The 21,234-nt window shown below is 39.4% G+C and overlaps 1 protein-coding gene across 1 annotated transcript in view; it reads right to left on the reverse strand.

The window, feature by feature from the left end:
* Nucleotides 1-21,234, reverse strand: part of MOCOS (molybdenum cofactor sulfurase) — a 226,411-nt gene that overhangs the window by 123,902 nt on the left and 81,275 nt on the right. The window contains exon 4 of the mRNA XM_086742084.1: nt 15,931-16,572. Coding sequence (XP_086598210.1) covers nt 15,931-16,572 — 642 coding nt within the window. The remainder of the gene's footprint in view (nt 1-15,930; nt 16,573-21,234) is intronic.

Raw genomic sequence — 21,234 nt, forward strand, 5'->3', positions numbered from 1 at the left:
CACTATAGATTTTGAAGTATCTGAATGAACCCCACACGGTATTTAACAATGGTCAGGCTTTCGTTGTTAAATTTTTTGTCTACCTGAGGGAAAAAGTTTCTGAAATCTCAAATTAATGGATTATTAATCTTTAACTTGGGAAAGCAGCAGAGATAGGAAAAGTTTACTTAAATAAGATGTTCTGCTGAGAATTCTTATGATCATATACATTTTTAAAATTCCTGCAGCCATTTAAATAGCTGAAGGTAGATCTCGTCGGCTGTTAAAACCGCTTCATTAACTACAGAATTATCTCTTCAAAATTCACATTCCCCTACATTAGCTAATAATTTAAACAAACCAGGCTAGGATAAGAAATCTTTGCCTCACAGTTCTGACTGCCAAGCATTTGTGTTCATCAGACAGGAAGGGAGATTAAATGAGAACTTATTCAGCACTCCTCGCATGGGAGAACTATCTGTTAATTTACATTTTCTTGTACATGGAGAACTGAAATAAAACCCACATTTCATATTCTTTAACTGTAGTTATACTGTAAGTTTGATTAATCAAATAATATCAATTCCTAAAAATTTCGTATAGTTGATCTTAAAAGGTAGCACATCCATTAAGGTTTGCATACTATTGCACTAAGTATTTGGTGACAATAGCATGCAGGTAATAGAGAAATTTTTAGAGAACACAAAATGGATATACCTACATAGCTATATCTATCTCATAGAAATGAAGACTGTGGGTGTGTTCATCCTGTGGACATTCATCTTCACATACTTTATTCCATAACAGAAAACTTTACAGAAAATATTTAGGATGTCTGCTGCAAATTGGCACACTAACAAATTAGGAGTCCATTCTCCTTTAACAAAAGAGGCATAGCACATTTTGATTTGCGTTTTGTATAGAAGCTGAACACATCAAAGTGTCTTCTTGGCTGGAGTTAAAGTTTTCCGTCAATTCCATTAATAATATTTACCCATGCTCTGTTGCGAACTTATATGAGCAACACATTTTAATGAATACAAACAAGAAAATTGTGAAGATGCTCAAACTTCTTGGAAAGGCAATTACGTTATAAAGATAAAATTTGCTTAATTATATCCTATTATTTAAAACATTTTGCAGGCCAAGTCCTTTATCAAGTCCTAGTTAGCCACACCATGGCATTTAGTCCTCACTAAAATTTAAAATTGCACCTTGCATCTCTGTGTGTAAAACTTATTGTAAGCTCACCACTCAGTAAGAGATAACACGAAGAGTTACAGCTTCATGAAGTTGTTACATCTAGGATTTATACTTACCCACAGTCAAAGCTTGCAGGGAGGATTTTTTTTCCACAGTTATCTGTCTTTTGGTAAATCAACTACTGTTTCTTGCTTATATGTGTCCTAATATATATTCACATACATAAAATCCCAAATTCTTTAGAAAACAGCTAAATTCCATGGTCCTACTTCTTCTTACTGATTTGTGAGACCCCACCTGGAGTACTGTGTCCAGCTCTGGAGCCCCCAACATAAGAAGGACATGGACCAGTTGGAGAGGATCCAGAGGAGGCCATGAAGATGATCAGAGGGCTGGAGCACCTCTCCTATGAGGACAGGCTGAGAGAGTTGGGGCTGTTCAGCCTGGAGAAGAGGAGACTCCAGGGAGACCTTATAGCGGCCCTCCAGTACCTAAAAGGGGGCTTATAGAAAAGATGGGGAGAGACTCTTTAGCAGGGCCTGTTGTGAAAGTTTGAGGGGCAATGGTTTTAAAATAGAGGGAGGTACATTCAGACTGTACATAAGGAAAAAATTTTTACAGTAAGGGTGGTGGAACACTGGAACAGGTTGCCGAGAGTGGTAGTGGATGCCCCATCCCTGGAAACATTCAAGGCCAGGTTGGACGGGGCTCTGAGCAACCTGATCTGGTTGGAGATGTCCCTGGTCCTTGCAGAGGGGTCGCACTAGGTGACCTTTAAAGGTGCCTTCCAACCTGAACTATCCTATGAGTCTATGATTCTATCCAATTTACTCATCACATTCATTACATGCCATGAGCGTAATTCTTATGAACAGAGAGGTGGTTTTCCTGCTCATCTCCAATTCTGTAGCAATCTGGCTACGAAAATCAACTAGAAATGTCTAGACAGAGAATCAATGAGAATTCATGTATTTTTAAAATCACTTTAGCTGACGAAAAGCGATTAAATTTGGCATATAGCATGTAAGCAAAGGTCTCCTGTTGAGTCCAGCAGGAGGTGAATTGGGCCAACAGGCTTCTACACAGCAGTTCTGTCACTCTCTATGCAAAGAGCTTATGCTATTCTCATTTACTGCGTCACATTTTTGAAAGGCTGTGAATGCTCTTCCTAGGCTTTTAGCACAACGTACAACCCAGTACAAACTCTCTGGGCCTACATTTGTTGTGCTAGCAAAGAGTAATACTAAAGCAAGTAAAACAAAAATATATTTGAAATCTTGAAAGTTATGGTGATAGGAAAATAAAAAAAAAAATACTTTGACCTTGCAAACACTACAGCAGCTTCTGTATTAAATTATTAGTAAATATTGAACATTTCGATGCTAACTGTAAAAATAGGAGTAAATATTACAACTTACACAAAATACAAGTTACATGTAAATTAAAGGAGAATAATGAACTTTCAACCAAATATTGTATTTTGACTGAAAGATACCTGTCTTTTACATTAGGAAGTCACCTAAGGTGGTATTTCTCCATTAAATATTTGGATTTCAGTGAAACAGCAGTTAAAATGTCAACAAATTACTTTAATAATACTTTTCAGAAAATGTAAGATATCAAAATCAACAGAGATTCTTGCAACTTCAGAAAATAATTTTTAAAAATTAAGTTAAATATTTGTGGAATATTTAATACCTTTGGAAAGATGACCATGTGTTTTCCATATATAATGCAGAAACTAAAAACTGCATCCAAAAAATTTATATCTAATCAGTTAGGTGAATGCTAGGGATCTCTGTCAAGCAACATTTCTATACCATTATTCAATGTGGCTGTGCAGAATAAGATTTTCCATATAGGAAGGATTGTTTATGATGAATATGTATTAAAACAACTGTGAGCAAATAACTGATCTTGGATCGAAAAGCAAATTTCCAAAGGACAAATTTTGTATATGACACATGCAAACTTCCAGGAAGATCCAGGCAATTCAGAAGAGCATTTATACTTAATGGGAAGCAAGGTAATTTTTAGGATGTCCACCTGATCCAGCAATAGTAACGCAAAACCAAGTTAACGGTGGGCGGCTAAATGTGAGGGGACTGTTTCCTGCTCAGATATGAAATATCCAAAAAAGACAGACAGAACCACCGGTAAGTTTATGATACGCAGCAAAAGAATATACAGTATCCTTATTTTTTAATACAAACTAATGTTCAGACTACTGGACCCAAAATGCTTATGTCTCATTGCATTAGTACTGTCTTCTAAATTATGCTGGCAGTCAAATCAGCATGAAATCTATTTGTTTACAAGAACGAACAGTCTCACATGTAACCATTTGATGTGTAAAACCTTATTTTCAAAGTTTTCTTCACACAGATGTGATTTGAACTGTAGTAGAACCAGGTAGTCAAGATGATGCTAGAAAAATGTTACCAAATGATTACAGTGTCCACATATCGGTATTCCACAGTGAAGGATTATATTTCTTACATGCATACACATGCTTTGTTCGACTTGACAAATGCTCATGCAAGGTTTATTTTCTCTTTTAACTTCTGTTTGTCAAGACAAACACAGAAAATCTCAGGCTAATAACGACTCTGGCTCTTTCGTTTGATACAGTCCTCCTTAAGTAACCCATCATGATGAAATACAGGAAAACTCAAACAAGATGTAAGCATAATCTGATATGAACAACATACTTCTTTAACACTAATGAGGACTTCAAAGCAGCTACCTTCATTTGTATACTGAGAGCAGAAAAACTTTTTTAAAATTTTGCTTTTTAAGGAAGGGTTAACTGGCTTACTGTTACTTGGCTTTACTTTATTGTTTTGCCCAAGAAGACAGATCATGCTAAATCTTTCTCTGACAAACGCAGTATGCCTTTTTTCTTACTTAAACTGGTCATATATTAGTGTAGCTAACTTAAGACCAACCAAGACACCTCTAATTTAGGCCAAAGTGAGTGATAAGAAGAGTTAGATTCATACTAATGACCTTTTAACAATGGATGTTATGAAGAAAATCCATATAATCTATACGGCTGAACTTACTCCCACCAGCAGCCATTAAAAAAAAAAAAATTAAAGGGGACATTTCACAGTAGTACCTGAAAACATAACTGCAAAATGTCTGCCATAGAGTATGAAACAGGAGATAGAATCCTTTCAGCCTAAGTACTTTCACTGCTGTAGCTCTACAACTTTTTCTCATAAACTTCACCGAAAATAAACTATTACAATTATTTCACACAGTTATTAAGCCATAGCAGATGTTATTTGATAATATAAATGCCTAGATATGGAAAAAGTAGATTATAATAATCGTAGAGTATCCCTCCAAATTTTAAAATTGAACACAAACAGACTGAAATACGACAGCCAAATGTTTAATCAAATCTGAGTATTTCCTGTTTTGGAAACCATTGCTTACATATGAAAGTCAAGAAAGACTGTAAAACCTTTTTTTTCTCAAGAGCATCAATATTTTCCTTTTTCTTCTGAATTAAATCTGTTTGAGAAGCCTGTAGATGTTTCTTTCGCAAGTTCCCAAGAGCACAACTGCCAGATGCACTCCTGCATACATTTGACTAGTAAGAAGATGGAAAAAAAAAAAACCCAAAAGTGTGCTTGTACTTGTAATCTTCAAATACTAGCCTGAGTGATATAATCTAAACATTTAAACTGCTGTTTCTATGTATCTCTTTTTCCCCGCTAGTAAGCCAGTGATGGCTAAACTGTTTTAAAAGTAGCTCTCTGTAGCTTAGCTATAAATAAAATATAAAATAATATGGATAGCACATAAGAAGTCATATAATCTGAGTCATTAAATTTAAGATGGTTTTGTGAGCCTTCTGCTATTAAAATGCAAAACCTGATGAGCATTTCAGCTTGCTCTCTTGTATTCTGAATTTATTTAGACTGCAAAAATATATCCTTCTCTTAAATGGTAAGATTTGTCTCTGATGATACAGACAAGAGTAAGTCTGATTGAGAACACCTTTCAAAAAACACTTTAGACACATGATTCTGAGAGGAAGGAAGTCACTGAACTCACAAAAAAAAAACAAAACAAAAAACAGTGAAGATGAAGATCTCTTTTGAAACATCGCATATGTGGTTGCTACATGCTATATGAAAGTGTCTCGGTCTCCCTTTGTGGTAAGTTCATGGATCTCGAGGGGTCCATGCACAACAGGCTGAAATTCACTGATTTTTAGCATCTTCTTCCCAAAAAGGACAAATAAAAGTAAGCAACAACAGTTAACATCAACTCATGACACGATAGTGTATTAGTATATTATAGTGGAGGAGATGTTTTGTTATTTGTGGTCAGGCATTTCCTGACATAACCTGAATATCAGTTCCTATTTGAAGAATATACTTTTTTATTGTACAATGATTATTTGCATATAAGGACAAAAACTTAAAAGAAACAATCTAGCCTGAACTCAATTTGGATTGCATTCAGCCTGTGTCCAGTTCTGGAGCCTGCAACATAAGAAGGACATGGACCAGCTGGAGAGGGTCCAGAGGAGGGCCACAAAGACAATCAGTGAAGGTGGTGGAACACTGGAACAGGTTGCCCAGAGAGGCGGTGGATGCCCCATCCCTGGAAACATTCAAGGCCAGGTTGGACAGGGCCCTTAGCAACCTGATCTGGTTGGAGATGTCCCTGCTCCTTGCAGAGGGAGGTTCGACTAGATCACCTTTAAAGGTCCCTTCCAACACAAACTATTCTATTATTCTAATTTTAATTGCCAGGCACTCCACCATGCCTCCCTCAGCCCCCTGTCCACCAAAAAGAACTCAAACCCACACATGTAGCAGTGGGGACCCACTATAAAGGGAGACAGTAAGTATTTCCTAAGAGTTTTGCTTCTGAAAGGACCCACCCAGAAATACAGCACTACAATTACCATAAACCTATCCTACCTAAAGTACAAGTTGAAGTCTCTGTTCACACTCAGAGAAGTCTCTGGACTAGAGATTGACTTAAACACATATGCTTCGGCCCTTTTCTGAATTGGAGAATAGACACCAATATTCCCCTCCCCACTGAATCCATTGCTTTGCATTATTCTGTTTTAAAACCCAATTCAATACTCTTTCCCAAGTCTAGAAGTCGTTCCCCATCACCATTTCTGCAGAGAGGCCTGGGTGGGTGATGTCTGCTCTTAGCCCTCCACACTTGCTCCTCTATATATCCAAAATGTTCCTTGATTTACCCAGCACAAATACCTCGGTTCTGCGTGAAACTCAGCCCTGAGCCAGGAGCTGTGCAGGAGAGCTGGATAGGATTTTACAATACAACAGGTTTCAATGGGAAAATGACAAAACTGTTGAAACCGAGATGGTTTAAAATGCAGGAGTTCGTGCAGTTGGAGAACCTTGCTCCCAGAGTGTGTGAGAGGCACCCACAGCCTGCCGCGGAGCTGCACATGCAAAGGCACTGGCTCACCAGCAGTCCTACCAAATGGACTGGCGTGGGGTTCACATCTCCTGTTCCCTTGCTCTACCTGGCAACAGAGAAGGCCATAAGGGATTCAGCTCTCATCTGCACATGGGAAATTAAACTGAGCAGGCAAGCCTGTGAGCCACAACTCCATACGGGGACCTGAGTGCCTTGGTCTGTGGTGCAAAGTCCACCTGCTGGCAGAAGGCCTGGGCCATATGGCAGCCATACACACTAGTATCCTGTAGTTTGGACTCACTTAGCCCTCAAAACAGAAAGATCTGTGGAAACCACAGATTGAAACAGTTGCTTTGGAGCCCACTGCAGCAGCAGCCATGCAGAAAACATGCCAGAAGCTTTGGTACATGCCAACGGGAATGGCTCTGACCCAGAACTTGTGACAGCTTCAGACGAGCCATCGCTCCCAATTTGCAGATCGGAGACACGTGAAGACATGAAGACATTGAGCCATATTTCTAGAATTTCCCTGCCTGTTGCTAATAGTGCGTGAAGAAAACCCCTGCCCAAAGCAGCCCCCCTGCTCAAAGCAGCCCCTCTGTCCTGCGTGAGGGAGCCCCCCTCGTGTGGGTGGGTCAGCTGCAGGAGAAGACCCCCCTTCCCTGTGTGGAGCTGCCACCAGCGCAGCAGCACCCTTGCACCATCACATCTGGGGCTCAGGGCTGCCACCCTTACAGACATATTTCAACTTTTCCTCTGTTTTGGTTATCTCCATTCTTCTTTTTCTCATTTCTATTAGCTCATGGCTTTTGCCTGCTCACATCATCTCATGCTTTAAGAAAATCAAAAAATGGGAAAAATAAACCTCTTGTCATGCTCCTTCCCTGCCCTGATGACCTTCTCAGCACTCTTCTCTTGCTTGGGCGGCAGAGCTCCATTAGGACGAGGAAGGAGCAAAGAAGCCCTCTCCTCAAAGATTAGAAAAAGCAGTAATTGCTTTCCTGGGGAAGGAGGGAAGACGTGAGAAGGATTCATCCTTTCTTGGGCCGTTCTGGAGAGGCACAGGGACGTGCCTTGCTCCAGGCCAGGCCCACAGGCAGCACACAATCCTGCCCGGGCTTGGTGCTTTTTGCACATCTCATGCCGCAATTTGTAAACCAAGATTAAACTCGCTCCAAAGGAGCTCGTAAACTTTCAGTAGCCAGCTCGAAACAATTTCAGCATCACTGTGGAAGTATTTAAAACACACACACGTGCCGGAGGATTCAGAGCACATAAAAACCAGGTTAAAATAATGTTAAATATCTAAATTGACCCCCTGATACTAGTTACAGCTCTTCAGTACGTCTGCCTTAGCTCGTGCTTTTGTCTCTGAGACTTCAGGAGTCGAACAAAGAGCATTATACTAATTATGTACTATACCATGGAGTATTTACAGTAATTCCTGAGAACTGCCTGAGGTAAAAAGAGAGAGCAAAAGCTTTAATTCCTGCACTTTGAAGTAAATCAATCCCTTAACATTATCTGTACAGGACTTGTATGTTGTAAATATCATCTGGGTCAAAAAGCCTGTCTCGCCTTTTTACATGCTAATATCAAGATATTCTAAGTACACAGGACAAATGGTGAAGAAAAAAAAATGTTATTTTTACACCAAACAAGTTCTCATTGTTTTTCCTCATATATCAAACAGGTTAATCAATCACAAATGTAAAATTGACAAAGCACAATAAAGAGTGTACAACAAATTTATCACCAGAAAACAAATGCTGTAAAATCCCAATACCTGGTGCTAGAAATTCACAGAACACCTTAAAACAGACTTAGGGAAAAGGTTTGATTCTGAATTTAATTATAAGAAGTCCTTAGGGTGAAATTATGTCACAACAAGTCGCTAGCCACAATTACTGCAAAGACACATCCTGGATCAGGCAGAATTTTTACTGTATGCGATCAAAGACAAAATCAAGTCCTAGTATACAACAGAACTCATTTTTTTTCCTGCTATAATCTCAAAACACTTTATATTTTAAGAAAAATGCATTTTATAATGAGCTCCAAATCTCTCTCTTTCATTTAAAAATGCACGCATTGCAGCTCCCTAGCAATTTATAAGGTTTATTTTATAAATCAATAATTTGGTGCCAGTCATATAGTGGCACAGAGATGCATAACAACACAGATTGATGCTTGATGTGATTTACATTAGCCTCTGCGTACCAGGCATATGAGTACATTAGGCACATGGTTACTACTGGTGTCCTGGTTTTGGCAGGGATGGAGTTAATTTTCCTCTCAGTAGCTGATGTGTTTTGGATTTCATATGTGAAGAACGTTGATAAATACACTGATATTGTTAGCTGTTGCTAAAGAGACCAAGGTTATGGTCTGTCGTCCCGGGTTTCACTAGTGTGCAGCTACAGGAAGCTGGGAGGGGCACAGCCAGAACAGTTGACTGAAACTGGCCAAAGAGAGTATTCCATGCGGTAAATGTCATGCTCAGTACTTAAGTCGGGGGATGAGCTAGTGAGCTCTCTCCTTTTTTCTCTCTTGCTGTTCAGAATTGTTCCGGGATTGTTTACAGTTTTTTTTTTTTTTTTGTTCCGTGATTGCTGCTTAGGACAGGCTGTACCAGTCATTGGCTCGTCAGGTGGTGAGAAATTGTGCATCATTCATTGTTTTTGTTTGTTTGTTTGTTTTCATTTTTTTTTAAAAATATTACTATTTTCCTATTAGTTTTATTATCTTTATATATATATAAAATGATCTTTTTATTTGCTGTCCTAGTAAGCTGCCTTTATCTCAACCCACGAGTTTTCTTTTCTTCCTGTTTCTCTCTCCCATCCCCTGGGGAGAGGGAGAGTGACTGAGCAGCTGTGTGGTACTTGATTGCTGACTGTAGCTAAACCACAACAACTGGCTTTCAGTGAGACTTTGGCAATGAAAGAAGAAATATGCTTAGCTTAGTTTAGCCTACTTCCAAGTAAGAGAATTCATAGTACAGTTTAAAATTCTTTGTATTTATGTTTTTATTAATTTCATTTTGTTGAATATTGCTAAAAAGCATGCAAGATCCACTACACCCCGCCTGAAAAAACACCTCCCCCTGTATTTATTCCCATACTGTGGATTGCAGCTTAGCACAAAGACACTCCAGTGTGCCTAAACGTAGTATCTTCCTCAGAATCAATATAAATTGCCTGGCATGGATGTCTGCGGCACTGTGGCTATATTTCATTGAAGATCTGAACTGGCTTGATTAAAAGTAGTTTGGGAATATGTAGACTGCAACTGCATGCTGCAATAGACCCAAACATTTAGACACTAACCAATATGATGCCTATCTTTTTGGCTCATTCCTGGCATTTACAGCTCTAAGCCCTCTATGTGATGCACTTCAGATTGGGATTTCCCAGCTTTGCAATAGGAAACACTTGAATGAAAACACAACTCAAATCTTATTTCTCCCTGGCACATAGTGGAGAGCTTACTCTGGAGAGCACCTTCTTCTGTGGCTCTGGACTCTGTAAAACATGAGAGCAGGCACTTCAGGAGTAAAGCGAAAGATGATTCCTTTTTTTCCAAAATCTCTGCTGGAAGAGCCTGGTAGTTCCATCTGACTTTGTACTCTGGGAGGCATCTGTCTGAACCTCTGTGGGAAGCACTGAACTGGGGTTTTGTATATCCTGGAAGACCCTAACCACCAATCTTCTCCTGCTGTGTAGCTGAAAAGAAATACATCACCAGCTGCTCAAACAAAAGTACAAAGAATAAAGGCTGTCTTCAAAACTGATAGAGCTTTTAAGGCAAGAGGTTGAGAATATAAATAAGGACATCCAAGAGTTGTACAAATGAATAGAGGTGGGGCTGACTGACTAAAGGAAACCATACTGCCAATTGTATTGCCTTTCCAAAGTTTTACCTACATTGTTGCTTCCCTTTGGGTGACTACCCAGTAATCCAAGCTCACAAACATGTTTTTAAGTCTTCCGTTGCACTCTACAAGCATTTATTACAGGTATTGCTTTCAGTTTATCCTAGATTCAGATTCAGATTCATTTAAGATGAATCCCATGGTGAATCAAGATCAAAAGTAATCCCTACAGGATTCCATTTGGCTCACAGATTTACAATTTTCAGTTTATTCTGCCTACATTGAGTTTTTGGGCAATGAAACAACTTCACTATTGAAAAAAATAATCACCTGGAGAATTAGAGTGAAAAGTTACATATGTATACTGCCTCAATGGTGAGAATTGGAAAACAAATTAAGCAAAATTTTCCTTTGCATCCAATAGTTAAGAAGCTGGCTGGCCACGTGATGGCCGATAGAAAAAAAAAAAACAACAGAAAATGTCAGTTGCCATCTTGGATGTCCTGAGAGGTAACAAGACAATGTGAAGCCTTCCAGTAGATACTTACACTTCAGCAGAGAAGGGAAAGAGTTACAGGTTACTTGAATCTTCTTATAGTTACCCAGAAAGCAAAAAATCCCCTTTTCCTTCATTTTTCCAGAGCTCTTGTTTTGAAAAACAGTTGAGAAAGTTGTCAGAATTAAGTTCTGTTAGATAAACGAAAGCACTTCGTCTGCCGTTCAGACAGGGAGAGCAGCTGTGAGTCCTACATAGTTCCACTCAATGGCCTCTGGCCTTTCATCTCTGCAGAATGGGGTGGCATTGTGGGTGAAGAGAAGGAAGAAACTTGCTCACCTTCTTGTTGCCTGTTCAGGCGTAAGAGTCCCTGTTAATGGCTGCAATAGGTCTGTCAGATGCAGAAGGCAGCCTCATGGTGCAAATGCCCATTAGAAATTAGATGAAGACCCCTGACAGTTCCCAGGTATCTCATCTGAAAGTTATTAGTGCTGTTTGAAAAGATGTTCAGGAATTTTATGGATTCAGAAATTCATCCATAAGCGGTCTTGTTTGGAGATCTCTAAACATCACAAAAATGTGGACGCAGCAGAACAAAATGCTTTGAACAAAAAGTACTAGTCAACAGAGTGATATTTAAGCCCACTTACCATGTTAAAATAATCATGAGCAGCCAGACAGAGCCCTTGAGTGTGGAGTCAATGGGCATATGCTAGACTACAAGGTGAGCATGTGCATTAAGTATTGTGCTCTTCTGCACACGGTCCAGTCCTTAAGTGATTTCTCAGCGCTATGAAGAGCTTCTATGGAATAAACCAGCACTTGTCACTATATTATTTTTTTCTATGATAACAGAAACACGCAATAATGCTAAAGAGACACCTTCAAGCAGAATACCAACTTTTTGCCAAGGAATTCTCGAGCTGGTTCATATCCACCACCCAGCATCAGGATTTCGTCTCCAGCTTCAGCTTTTAGGATCCTAGCAGTAGCTCTCATCTCTACCTTTCTGCCTCCATTTTCCACTTCTTCCTTCCCTTCCTCTCAGCATGCACAAACTCAGCATGCAACTGAGGATCCAAACCTCCACTATACACATACCCGCACAGGCATGCGCAGAGTTGTCCCAGTGATGTCTAGCATAGCTCTCCACCGTAATACATGGGTGGGCTCTAATTAAGGACATTTCCTGCAGAACTTAAGAGATTTAACCTCTTATCTGCAGGTCATATATATCAGCCGCTGAATCACCTCAGAAATAAAAAGCTACAGCATCAAGAATAAATAAACCTATTTTGGTTAAGTACAATGCAAGTGTGGGTGCTGCTTTGGGGCTGTCAAATCATTCAAGCAGCAGAGGCAAGAGCCACTAAAACTTGTCAGGGACAAAGTCATGCCATTTGGATTTCCAAAGCTTTTGGAAATACATTTGGAAATGAAAAACACACAACAGCTAATGCACTAGATATTTCACACTGTTAGACTAAGATGCAGATATCCAATTTACAGATAACACAACAGCTTCTTTTCTCTTGGTCATAAATTCCAGGATGATCAGATTCTGAATAGCACTCCCAGATACAAAAGAAAAATAGGGCAGATAATGAATATTTTATCGCTGAATTCTTGCTATACATAATCATATTATTTTATTATCTCATGCTGTGCAAGAAAAAAAAAGGGGGGAAATGAGGCTAGATTTGTGAATGATAATAATAATTTGTCAAGCTGTTTGATAGAAGGATGAAAATAAAATAAACATTACTTTAAAAGTGGAGAGAGGAAGACTGGCTACTGCCACAAAATGGGAAAACGTGGAAGTGATTTAAGAGTATTAAAGGAAGGTAAAAGAGTCTGTGACAGAATAATTTATACAGCAACAGCATCAAAATAAAGTACAAGAAACACTAGCAAAAACTGTATCCATTAAGAGAAAAGGTAACCTTTTTGACAGTCCTGGGAAGGAAAGATGAATAAACACTCTCATTACACATCTACACTCAAGTTTCACCTTGACTTAGAAAAAGCCATTTCCTTAGTACATAGCACTTTAATTATGCGTAGATGGGGAATACCTTCTGCTAATGAATACACATATTCTAATCCACTTCTCTGATGTTATTTGTTAGAGTTCAAGTTTCCTTATGAATTACCACATGAAATAACATTTCAGCATATTCGATCCCAATGTTAATCCAGCACTGTAAACAAGCTTTTTTAGAAAAACAATTTTAAGAAATCAACCAGTTGAAATCACAGACATGCCTAAAAAGAGAATGCAGATGGAGCTCAGCAGAGGTGCACAGAAGCAATCACAAAAGCACAGAGGCTGGAAAGGACCCCTGGGAATCTCCAGTCCAACCTCCTGCTCAAAGCATATCCAGCTGGAGCAGGTTGCTCAGGGCCTTCTCCAGTTGGGTTTGGATACCTCCAAGGATGGAGCCTTCTTAGTGTAATTTGGCAGGGATAAAACCTGGCTAGAGTTGCTGTTTATATGAGAAATAATGACCCAGGTGTTTCAGGCACTAGCAAAGAAATGGAAACATGGCTCAGATAAGGTAATCCTGTAAGCTTTAGCCACAGTGGCCTGGCATTTCATTTGAAGTGCAGCAGTTCTGTTCCTTACTAACTGTCCTATCTCTGTATTTGACTACCAGTAAAACACTTCAAAAACATAACAAAGAAAAAAACCCCATAACATCTGAAATAAAAAAAAAAAAGTGGATTAAATAGCCTGGAGGACATTGATTGAGAATTTCAATGTTGCTGTTTCTATTTTTTTCAAGAAAGTGGTTATCCTCATTCCTGACCAGTCTTTGAAAACTTCAAGCCTCTCCATGTAGGATTTTAAGTCTCCACAGTTCACTAGGGATTACGGACAGCATCAATAATGCTCTAAACATGAACTTTTAAATATTAGGTTTTCAAATAATAACTGAAGGATTAGATGTGGCTAAATGTAAATATTTACCTATGTACAATGACTCAGATTGTCTGTGTGACACTTTTGTGTATAACAGAAAATAGTATCAAATGCCTGGGTATGCAGCTGTCAGATTTGATTATTTAAGTTCCTCCATACCAAGATTAGACACTCTGTACCCAGCCTGACTGAGAAATCAAATTGGACAAATTCCTTTGTTTATAACTTTACAGTAGAAAAAGGTTAAAGCAGGCCCTTCTTCTGATCCAGTAAAAAAAGCCCTTCAAAGCAGTGCGAGCCTCAAATACCTGAAAGTCTTATAATTAGTCAACCTCTGAAAACTCCTGAAAAAGATACTGGAGATAGAGCTCCCCTCAAGGTTCCCACGTACCTCTTCCCTTTTAATTAAAAAAAAAAAAAGTATAAAAGCAAAATTGAGATCTAAAATGCATTTCAGATATTTTTATCCACTATGCAGTCTCAGGAGTCATGTGTCGATTACCTCTAGAAAAGCTACTCACAAATTAGAGCCTGCTGCTCAGGTCAAATTAAAGCAGGATTTCTCCTTCGTTTGCAGGTGATGCAGTAGTACCTTAGGATCCCATTATTTTTATGACCTTTCATCCTGACTTTCAGTGAGTGCTGCACTTCAAAGCCTTTTTGGTTTGAAAAATCAGAAACTGAGGTCAGAACACCAATGTTTCCCTGTTGTTTTTATTTCTAAATTAAAAGATTAACTGGATGTTCACTGTATCAATTTCTGTTTCAGAAATAATGCACGGCCTCGTATGGCAAGAGAGCAAGACTAATGTGGCCAGCCTCTGCACTTACCAGTCCAGAACCAAAACCCCACAGTAGCACTCAGAGAACACGCCTGGAAGAGGTGCATACACATGAAGCATCATTATGCATTACTACATGTACAGTGAAAGGTCAGACATTTACATCATGGGAGATGCAGGACATTGAGCTGCTGAATATAGATCCATAAACAAATGAAAGGCATGAATAGGTGTTTTTTTAATAATTTCCCCTTTTCACCTCTAGCCTCTCCCAAGGACTATAATTTAATCATAGATTCATAGAATCATAGAATAGTTTGGGTTGGAAGGAACCTTTAAAGGTCATCTAGTCCAACTCCCCTGCAAGGAGCAGGGACATCTCCAACCAGATCAGGTTGCTCACAGCCCCGTCCAACATGGCCTTGAATGTTTCCAGGGATGGGGCATCCACCACCTCTCTGGGCAACCTGTTAATATTAAATGCTGATCTCAAGCATTTCCTTTGTGCAGCTGTATTGGATGTGAGACAGGAAGGAAGACTTTACTGCATTTATGTAAGCTGTTGCTGGCATTAGGGAGAGACAGAGAGACCAAGCATCGCTAAGAGTGGTGTTTCAATGTGTTAGGAAGCTTATCTATTGCCCTGCATTTCCTTACGTGTGTGTGTCTGACCTCCTTTAGGTGTACTCTATTTTCTGTAGAAGAGCTTCACAGCTTCTGCAGAACCTCAGTCAGGGAATAAGAGCACTACAAATATTTGTCTTAGGTAATTTATCTTACTGCACATGTTATTCTGATAAAGCTTCCTTGAGAGTAAAGCATGCCACCTTTCCAGTGACCTACATGAACCTTACTTTTCAGTTTCACTGAGGGTCATTATACTGTGTGATCAGCCTTGGCCTGGCTGCTCCAGGTGCAGAGCTTCAAAAACAAATCAGGGTTTCACTAAGGTACCTTAAATACAAATGAAAAATTGGATGGATTGACCTTTATATCACTGAATGAAGCTTTATATTTTTACAGTTGTGACAAACTAGATCAGGGAAGGAAGGTAAATACTTCAGGTCATGTTTTTTAGAAAGGATAAAAGAATACTACGAAGAAAACAAGACTTAGATGTGAAATATCTATCCAACTGCTTAAAGAAGCACAGATGTCACAGCCTAGTGCATGCATCAACCCTAGGACATCTGTCTGATGCAAACAGTACCAGCAAAAAGAAAACCTGTTTTGTTAAATAAAGCCTTACCTTTCCGCTATAGATTTAATTGGGAAATAAAAATCCTCTCCTGCAAGGTAGGCAGCTGCAGTTCCACCTCCGAAATAGGTTTTCCTTAAGAGAGGGGCAATCCGGTTGTTTACCAATAATGCTCCTAAACCAGTCGGGAATCCAAAGATTTTATAGAATGAGATGGGGATAAAATCAGCTTGGTGAACTCCCAAGTCTAACGGAGAACTGCTCACATACGAAGCTGCATCTAGTAGAACAAACCACTTCCCTGGTATTTTCTTGGGGTGGAGTTTCCCAGATTGTATGTCCTGTATCCATGAAAGGGGATATTTGGTACCAGAAAAATTGCTCTGAGCTGGATAAGAGAAAAGATGAGGTGTTGTGCAGTTTTGTTCTCCAGCTGGCAACTTGTTTTCTTCTGATAACAAAATTTCCTTTGGTTTTATTGGAACAGACAAGATATTCATTGAGGCAGTTATCCCCCTCATACCCACCACAGATGTGTGGCTGTCAGTTAGGTAACAAAATTGACTGCTGGGTTGCTCTGAGCCTTCAGGTATCCAAGGGAATGCCTCTGCTACCAGTTTAAGTGCAGCTGTGCATCCAGATGTGAAAATTATGGTGTAATCTTCAGCAGTAGTGTGAAAGTGTTGCAATATTCTGAAAAATAGAAAAAAAGATCCAGTTATTTTCTGATCTTTCTGTTTTATTGCTGTGTGATATATTTTGTTTTTCCTCAGCATAAATTCTTCTACTCTGACACCTGATATGAATAGAAGTAGACAGATTTTGCCAAATAGCACAATAAACTTCAACAAGTGTAACCCAAATCATTTTGCCCACAGGAGACTCTTTCCAATGTTGCAGTGACTGTGGCTCTGTTTTTAAGAATAGAAGCCAGTTCTGCCTGGCTCTGAATAGAATGGCCGGTCTGGTCCCTCAGTGGGATCAGAATCAAGCCTGCATACGATTAAAATTACACTGTCCTTGAGAAAGCCCAGTTTTATTTGCAAACCATTGGAGTTTACAGTTTGTAAAGTATTTGGAGCAGATAGAATATCTTTCAGCTAAAAAAAAAAAAAGCATCTAAAACATCTACTTAAATACTAGGCATCCCAGTTAAGGGTCACAGGATTCAATAGGGAAACCTTAGCATACAGCTTTGCTCCTTGCTTACATTACTACAACAAACATTAGATGGCAAGAAGCAACATTTGCTTCCTATGTGCCTTATGCACATAAGGCTGTAATCTCTGTAGTCCACAAAGACAGCCTAAACCAGAAGCAACCTAATGTCTTCCAGTGAGCCAGACTGTGAAAACTTAAGCAAGCTGGTCTCTTGAGACACGTCTACACTACATGCCTGGGCATGTAGTTCATGCCTGGGCAGCACCTCCTTGGATCTAAACTGCCTTTTGCAAAGACCATCTAACGCATCTTTTAGTACCTCTGCTAGTTTGTGCATCTCTTACAATTTTGCAGTGTGCAAGATGAGTCTTTTCAGAGGCTGAGGACCAGCTTCAATTCAGTCATCTTTCTTACTTTTTTCACCTGATAAACTTTCTCTGAATTAACGTTTATAAAACTCCTACTAATATTAGCAAGAAATGTAACAACCATCTGACAGACACCAGCTTCAGTGCATGGAGAGCAAATAAAATTGAACCAGAGCATAAACATTACTGCTCAGCAATGCTGTCTGGCTTTCAAGGAAAGATGTAACAGGGTTTCTCAGTGCATCTCTCCTGCTGCAGACCATTTCCATGAGCAACATAACACATCAGTGCTCTCCAAGCAGCTGGCACTTTGATCTGTGTAATTCCAAGGTATAGACCAGCATTTGGAGAGTCTGTGATCTCTAGTTCGAAATGTGTATCATTAAAAGTTTGCATGTTCCTCCATAACAGGAGATTCCCTTACTAGAACAGACAGAAACTGAAGACACAGTTGCATTTAAATGTAAGTTGTACAAAAGGTTACGCGACAAATTCAAGCTAGAATTTCCTGAACCATAGGACAACAGAGAGAAATGCCTTAAAGTTTTATGTGTCCAGCCTGAAACACAAATGCCACAGGCAAAGGGTGGTAGAGCTGGGTGCATGGGTGCAGAAATCAAAGATTAAACACTGGAAAAGAAACAATTGCGATGGCTTTGATGATTAGGACTAAAAAAAACACTGCAAAGGACCACTGAAATGATACTATTAATACTTTTCTCAGTTGAAGGAAGGTCTTACAGTACTGGACAGTACAGGATGCAACAAATGGATTCATAGGCCCAAATGAGACTTCAGTTTCTTCAGAACTTTTAAAATTTTTAAAATCTGATGCAATTGGTAGGTATTTTATGTCTTTTGGAAATGAAGAAAGAATTTCAGCTTTTATCAAGGACATCAGCAGGTCATGGATTTAAGCTTTAAACATTCTGAGAAACCATCTGAAATAATTCATAAGGATCTTTCTGAAATAGATCTGTCTGGGGACAGCTGCTGCAAGCATTCAGAGCTCCAGACATTATTCTTAAAGATCATGTTCAGAGAAACCAAACTTCTCCTTCTCTCTTTAGAAACCATGTTAGGGATGAAGACAGGGACAATCACAAAAGTTTTGGTATGGAGTATTAAACTGACAGCCTGCCTCATTCATCCCTGTGACCGGCTCCCACTGGTCACTGAACGACATCTGCTCCCCCTTCCCCTGCAGTGAGCTGTGCGGCCTTTCCCACCACCACCTGCATTACAGCTTGAAGCGCCCGCGTGTGTCCTACGGGACACCTGACTGAAGGGACCTGAAACTCAACCCAGGCAGCAGCCTCCGTTGAAGTTAAGCTAGCTGTAGGGTTACCACTCAGAGCCACGCCCTGAATTTCAGTCCTGACATCATTCTGCCTTTATTCTCCTTTCCTTGCATTCACCTAGATACAGAAAAGGTGGAAAGGAGGGCAAACAAGAATCCTAAATTCTTCTTCCAGGAGAGAGCGGGACAGCATTAGACTTTTGTTTCTTCAGGGGAAAGGAACTCCAGAAAGTGGGGTAGTAAGAAGGCCATGTCTTGGTGGTTATGCACATAATTTTGTATGTGGCTTATTTTTGTATGACATACAGTCCTATTGGATAGATCTTGGAATCGTTACCCTGATACAACACAAATTATAAAAAGCTTGTGCAGTTCCAAGAAAAAAACATCAACAGCACCAAATTATCAAGCTTTCTATGTTTTTACCTCTGTAAGCACTAGTCCAGGTCACATATTGACATGTATGTGCACACACAATACTTCTTGAGTTTAAAAGCTAGGTGACAGAAGCAAATTCTTGATATGTAACATCTCTTCATAAGAGCAAGCTGACAAGCAGCAACAAAACGCACGCTGAAGGCTCTTATCAAGCTGCTCCTCTTCTATTTTCTACTCTTCCTCTGCTCTCCTTCCCAGTCAGCCTCTTTGTGCCACACAGGCTGAGTGGGAGGCGAGACACAGTGAGGCAAAATACCAAATTTTGCTCAGGAATAACAACCTGCAGTTCTACACGGGAATTGTACTTGCTTACCATAGCACTTAATTTGACCAAAAGACACGGTAAAATGACAATAGCTGGGATGCAGGAATGGTGAATTGGGATTAATAATGCTGTTGTCCAACCATGAATTAGAACAATTTTTAAAAGGTGTTTATGTTCCTAAAGCTAGAGAAACAACCAAGTTACATTTCTAATTGATTTCAAGAGGAAATAGGTTCTTTTGTGAATCTCATTAGGTACCTATTTGCATTTTGGCTCTCTAAGCGCCTCATATAACTGCTATGATTCCAGTATTTGCAAAAGAGGTAGAATTTTCAAAGTTAAACTTACATGCTGGCTAAAGTATTTCTAATGTAAAAAAAAAAGGAAAATAAATAAATAAAGCAGTATCAACTGAGTGAAGGGAACATGGTTCTCCAGAATTACTTCTGATGTGCAGAGCAGAAGAGCTGCAAAGAAGTCAGAATAAGGTTTATAAAATGAATACCACAAACTCCTGAACTGGTGCAGCACTGCTGTGATAAAATCAGAGTACTTCGGAATAGAAAACTGCAATACGTCTGAATGGCTTCTGTAGCTCACAGTACTACATCCTCTGTTTTGACATGAATATTGGGAAGCACTGGTTATTAGTCACAGAATTCCTAATGCTCTCTGTCTTCATGTAAGATATACTCCATTACAGTGAAATGCAGTTCACCTTTATTACACTCCTGGAAGATTTATAGCCATATATAAGGTGGTTGTCGGCAGCAGGACTAAAGACTTGCAGTAGAAAAAGGATAGCTTGATCTACTATAGCTCACAGCTGCAAACAGCAGTGGTATTTTATAGTATTACAAATTTCCACTTTTTAAAGGACCCTTTGGAAGAAATGACTAAGAGGATAATTGTTTCATTAAACATGCTGATACAATTGTGTCATCACAGGGAAGACGGCAGAAAGGCTGAGAAACTTGACCTGGTACTTTGTTTTCAGGCTAGGTACTGGAGTAAGCTGCATGTTCCGTCTTTGCAGTCCATCAAAGACTCACCATGACCCGCTATCCCTTCTCCCCATCCTCTCACCTCCCCAAGAGCACACAGATCACTACACAAGAGGTCAATAACACATGGCCAAGAAGCCAGTCCAGGCAGAAGTCACTGAAAATGACCTCATTCCACTACGCTTCCCTGTGCACACTTGTATTCTGAGACCTCTCTGTTAGCTGGTGTTTAATCCTTTTTAAAAGTTTCCGTAAGAGTTTTGTATCTTCATCACTGCAGTTGAGCCAAAATGCCTTACTACTCTAAAATAAACACTGGTAGGGAAAATCAATTAATTTTCAGCCAAGCTTGCTGTCTCATTTTATACATTTAACACACACATAATTAAAAATGGGCTTTATCTTTAAAGATATCTATAATCAAGTCATATATTTTGAGGAAGTAGTCATATTATCTAACTTCTCTAATCCAACAGCCTGAATTAATAGTTTAATTAGAACTAGACACTCCACATTGCCACTGGCAGCTCTGCAGAAGGTAAAGGCTAATGATTTGTTCAGCTACCTTAGGTACACAGTGTCACTCAAAGTTAGATGAAAGGAACGCTCTCCAAAGCTGCTGCCTGGCTGCTATTACCTCATGCAAGAAGCCCCATGTTCCTCCTCACCACCAGCTCTTAATTTGTGGTTCTCAGCAGCAGAGCTGCAGAGCAGCATTCCCATAAAGGTACAGATGTCCATACTATACCATTTCCATTACAGCCTCCCAAAATTCAGTTGATTTACATGGATTTTTATCCATGCTTCTAGGCTTTACAT

This window comes from Chlamydotis macqueenii, chromosome 2, assembly GCF_036417535.1.
Source record: "Chlamydotis macqueenii isolate bChlMac1 chromosome 2, bChlMac1.mat, whole genome shotgun sequence".
NCBI lineage: Eukaryota > Metazoa > Chordata > Aves > Otidiformes > Otididae > Chlamydotis > Chlamydotis macqueenii.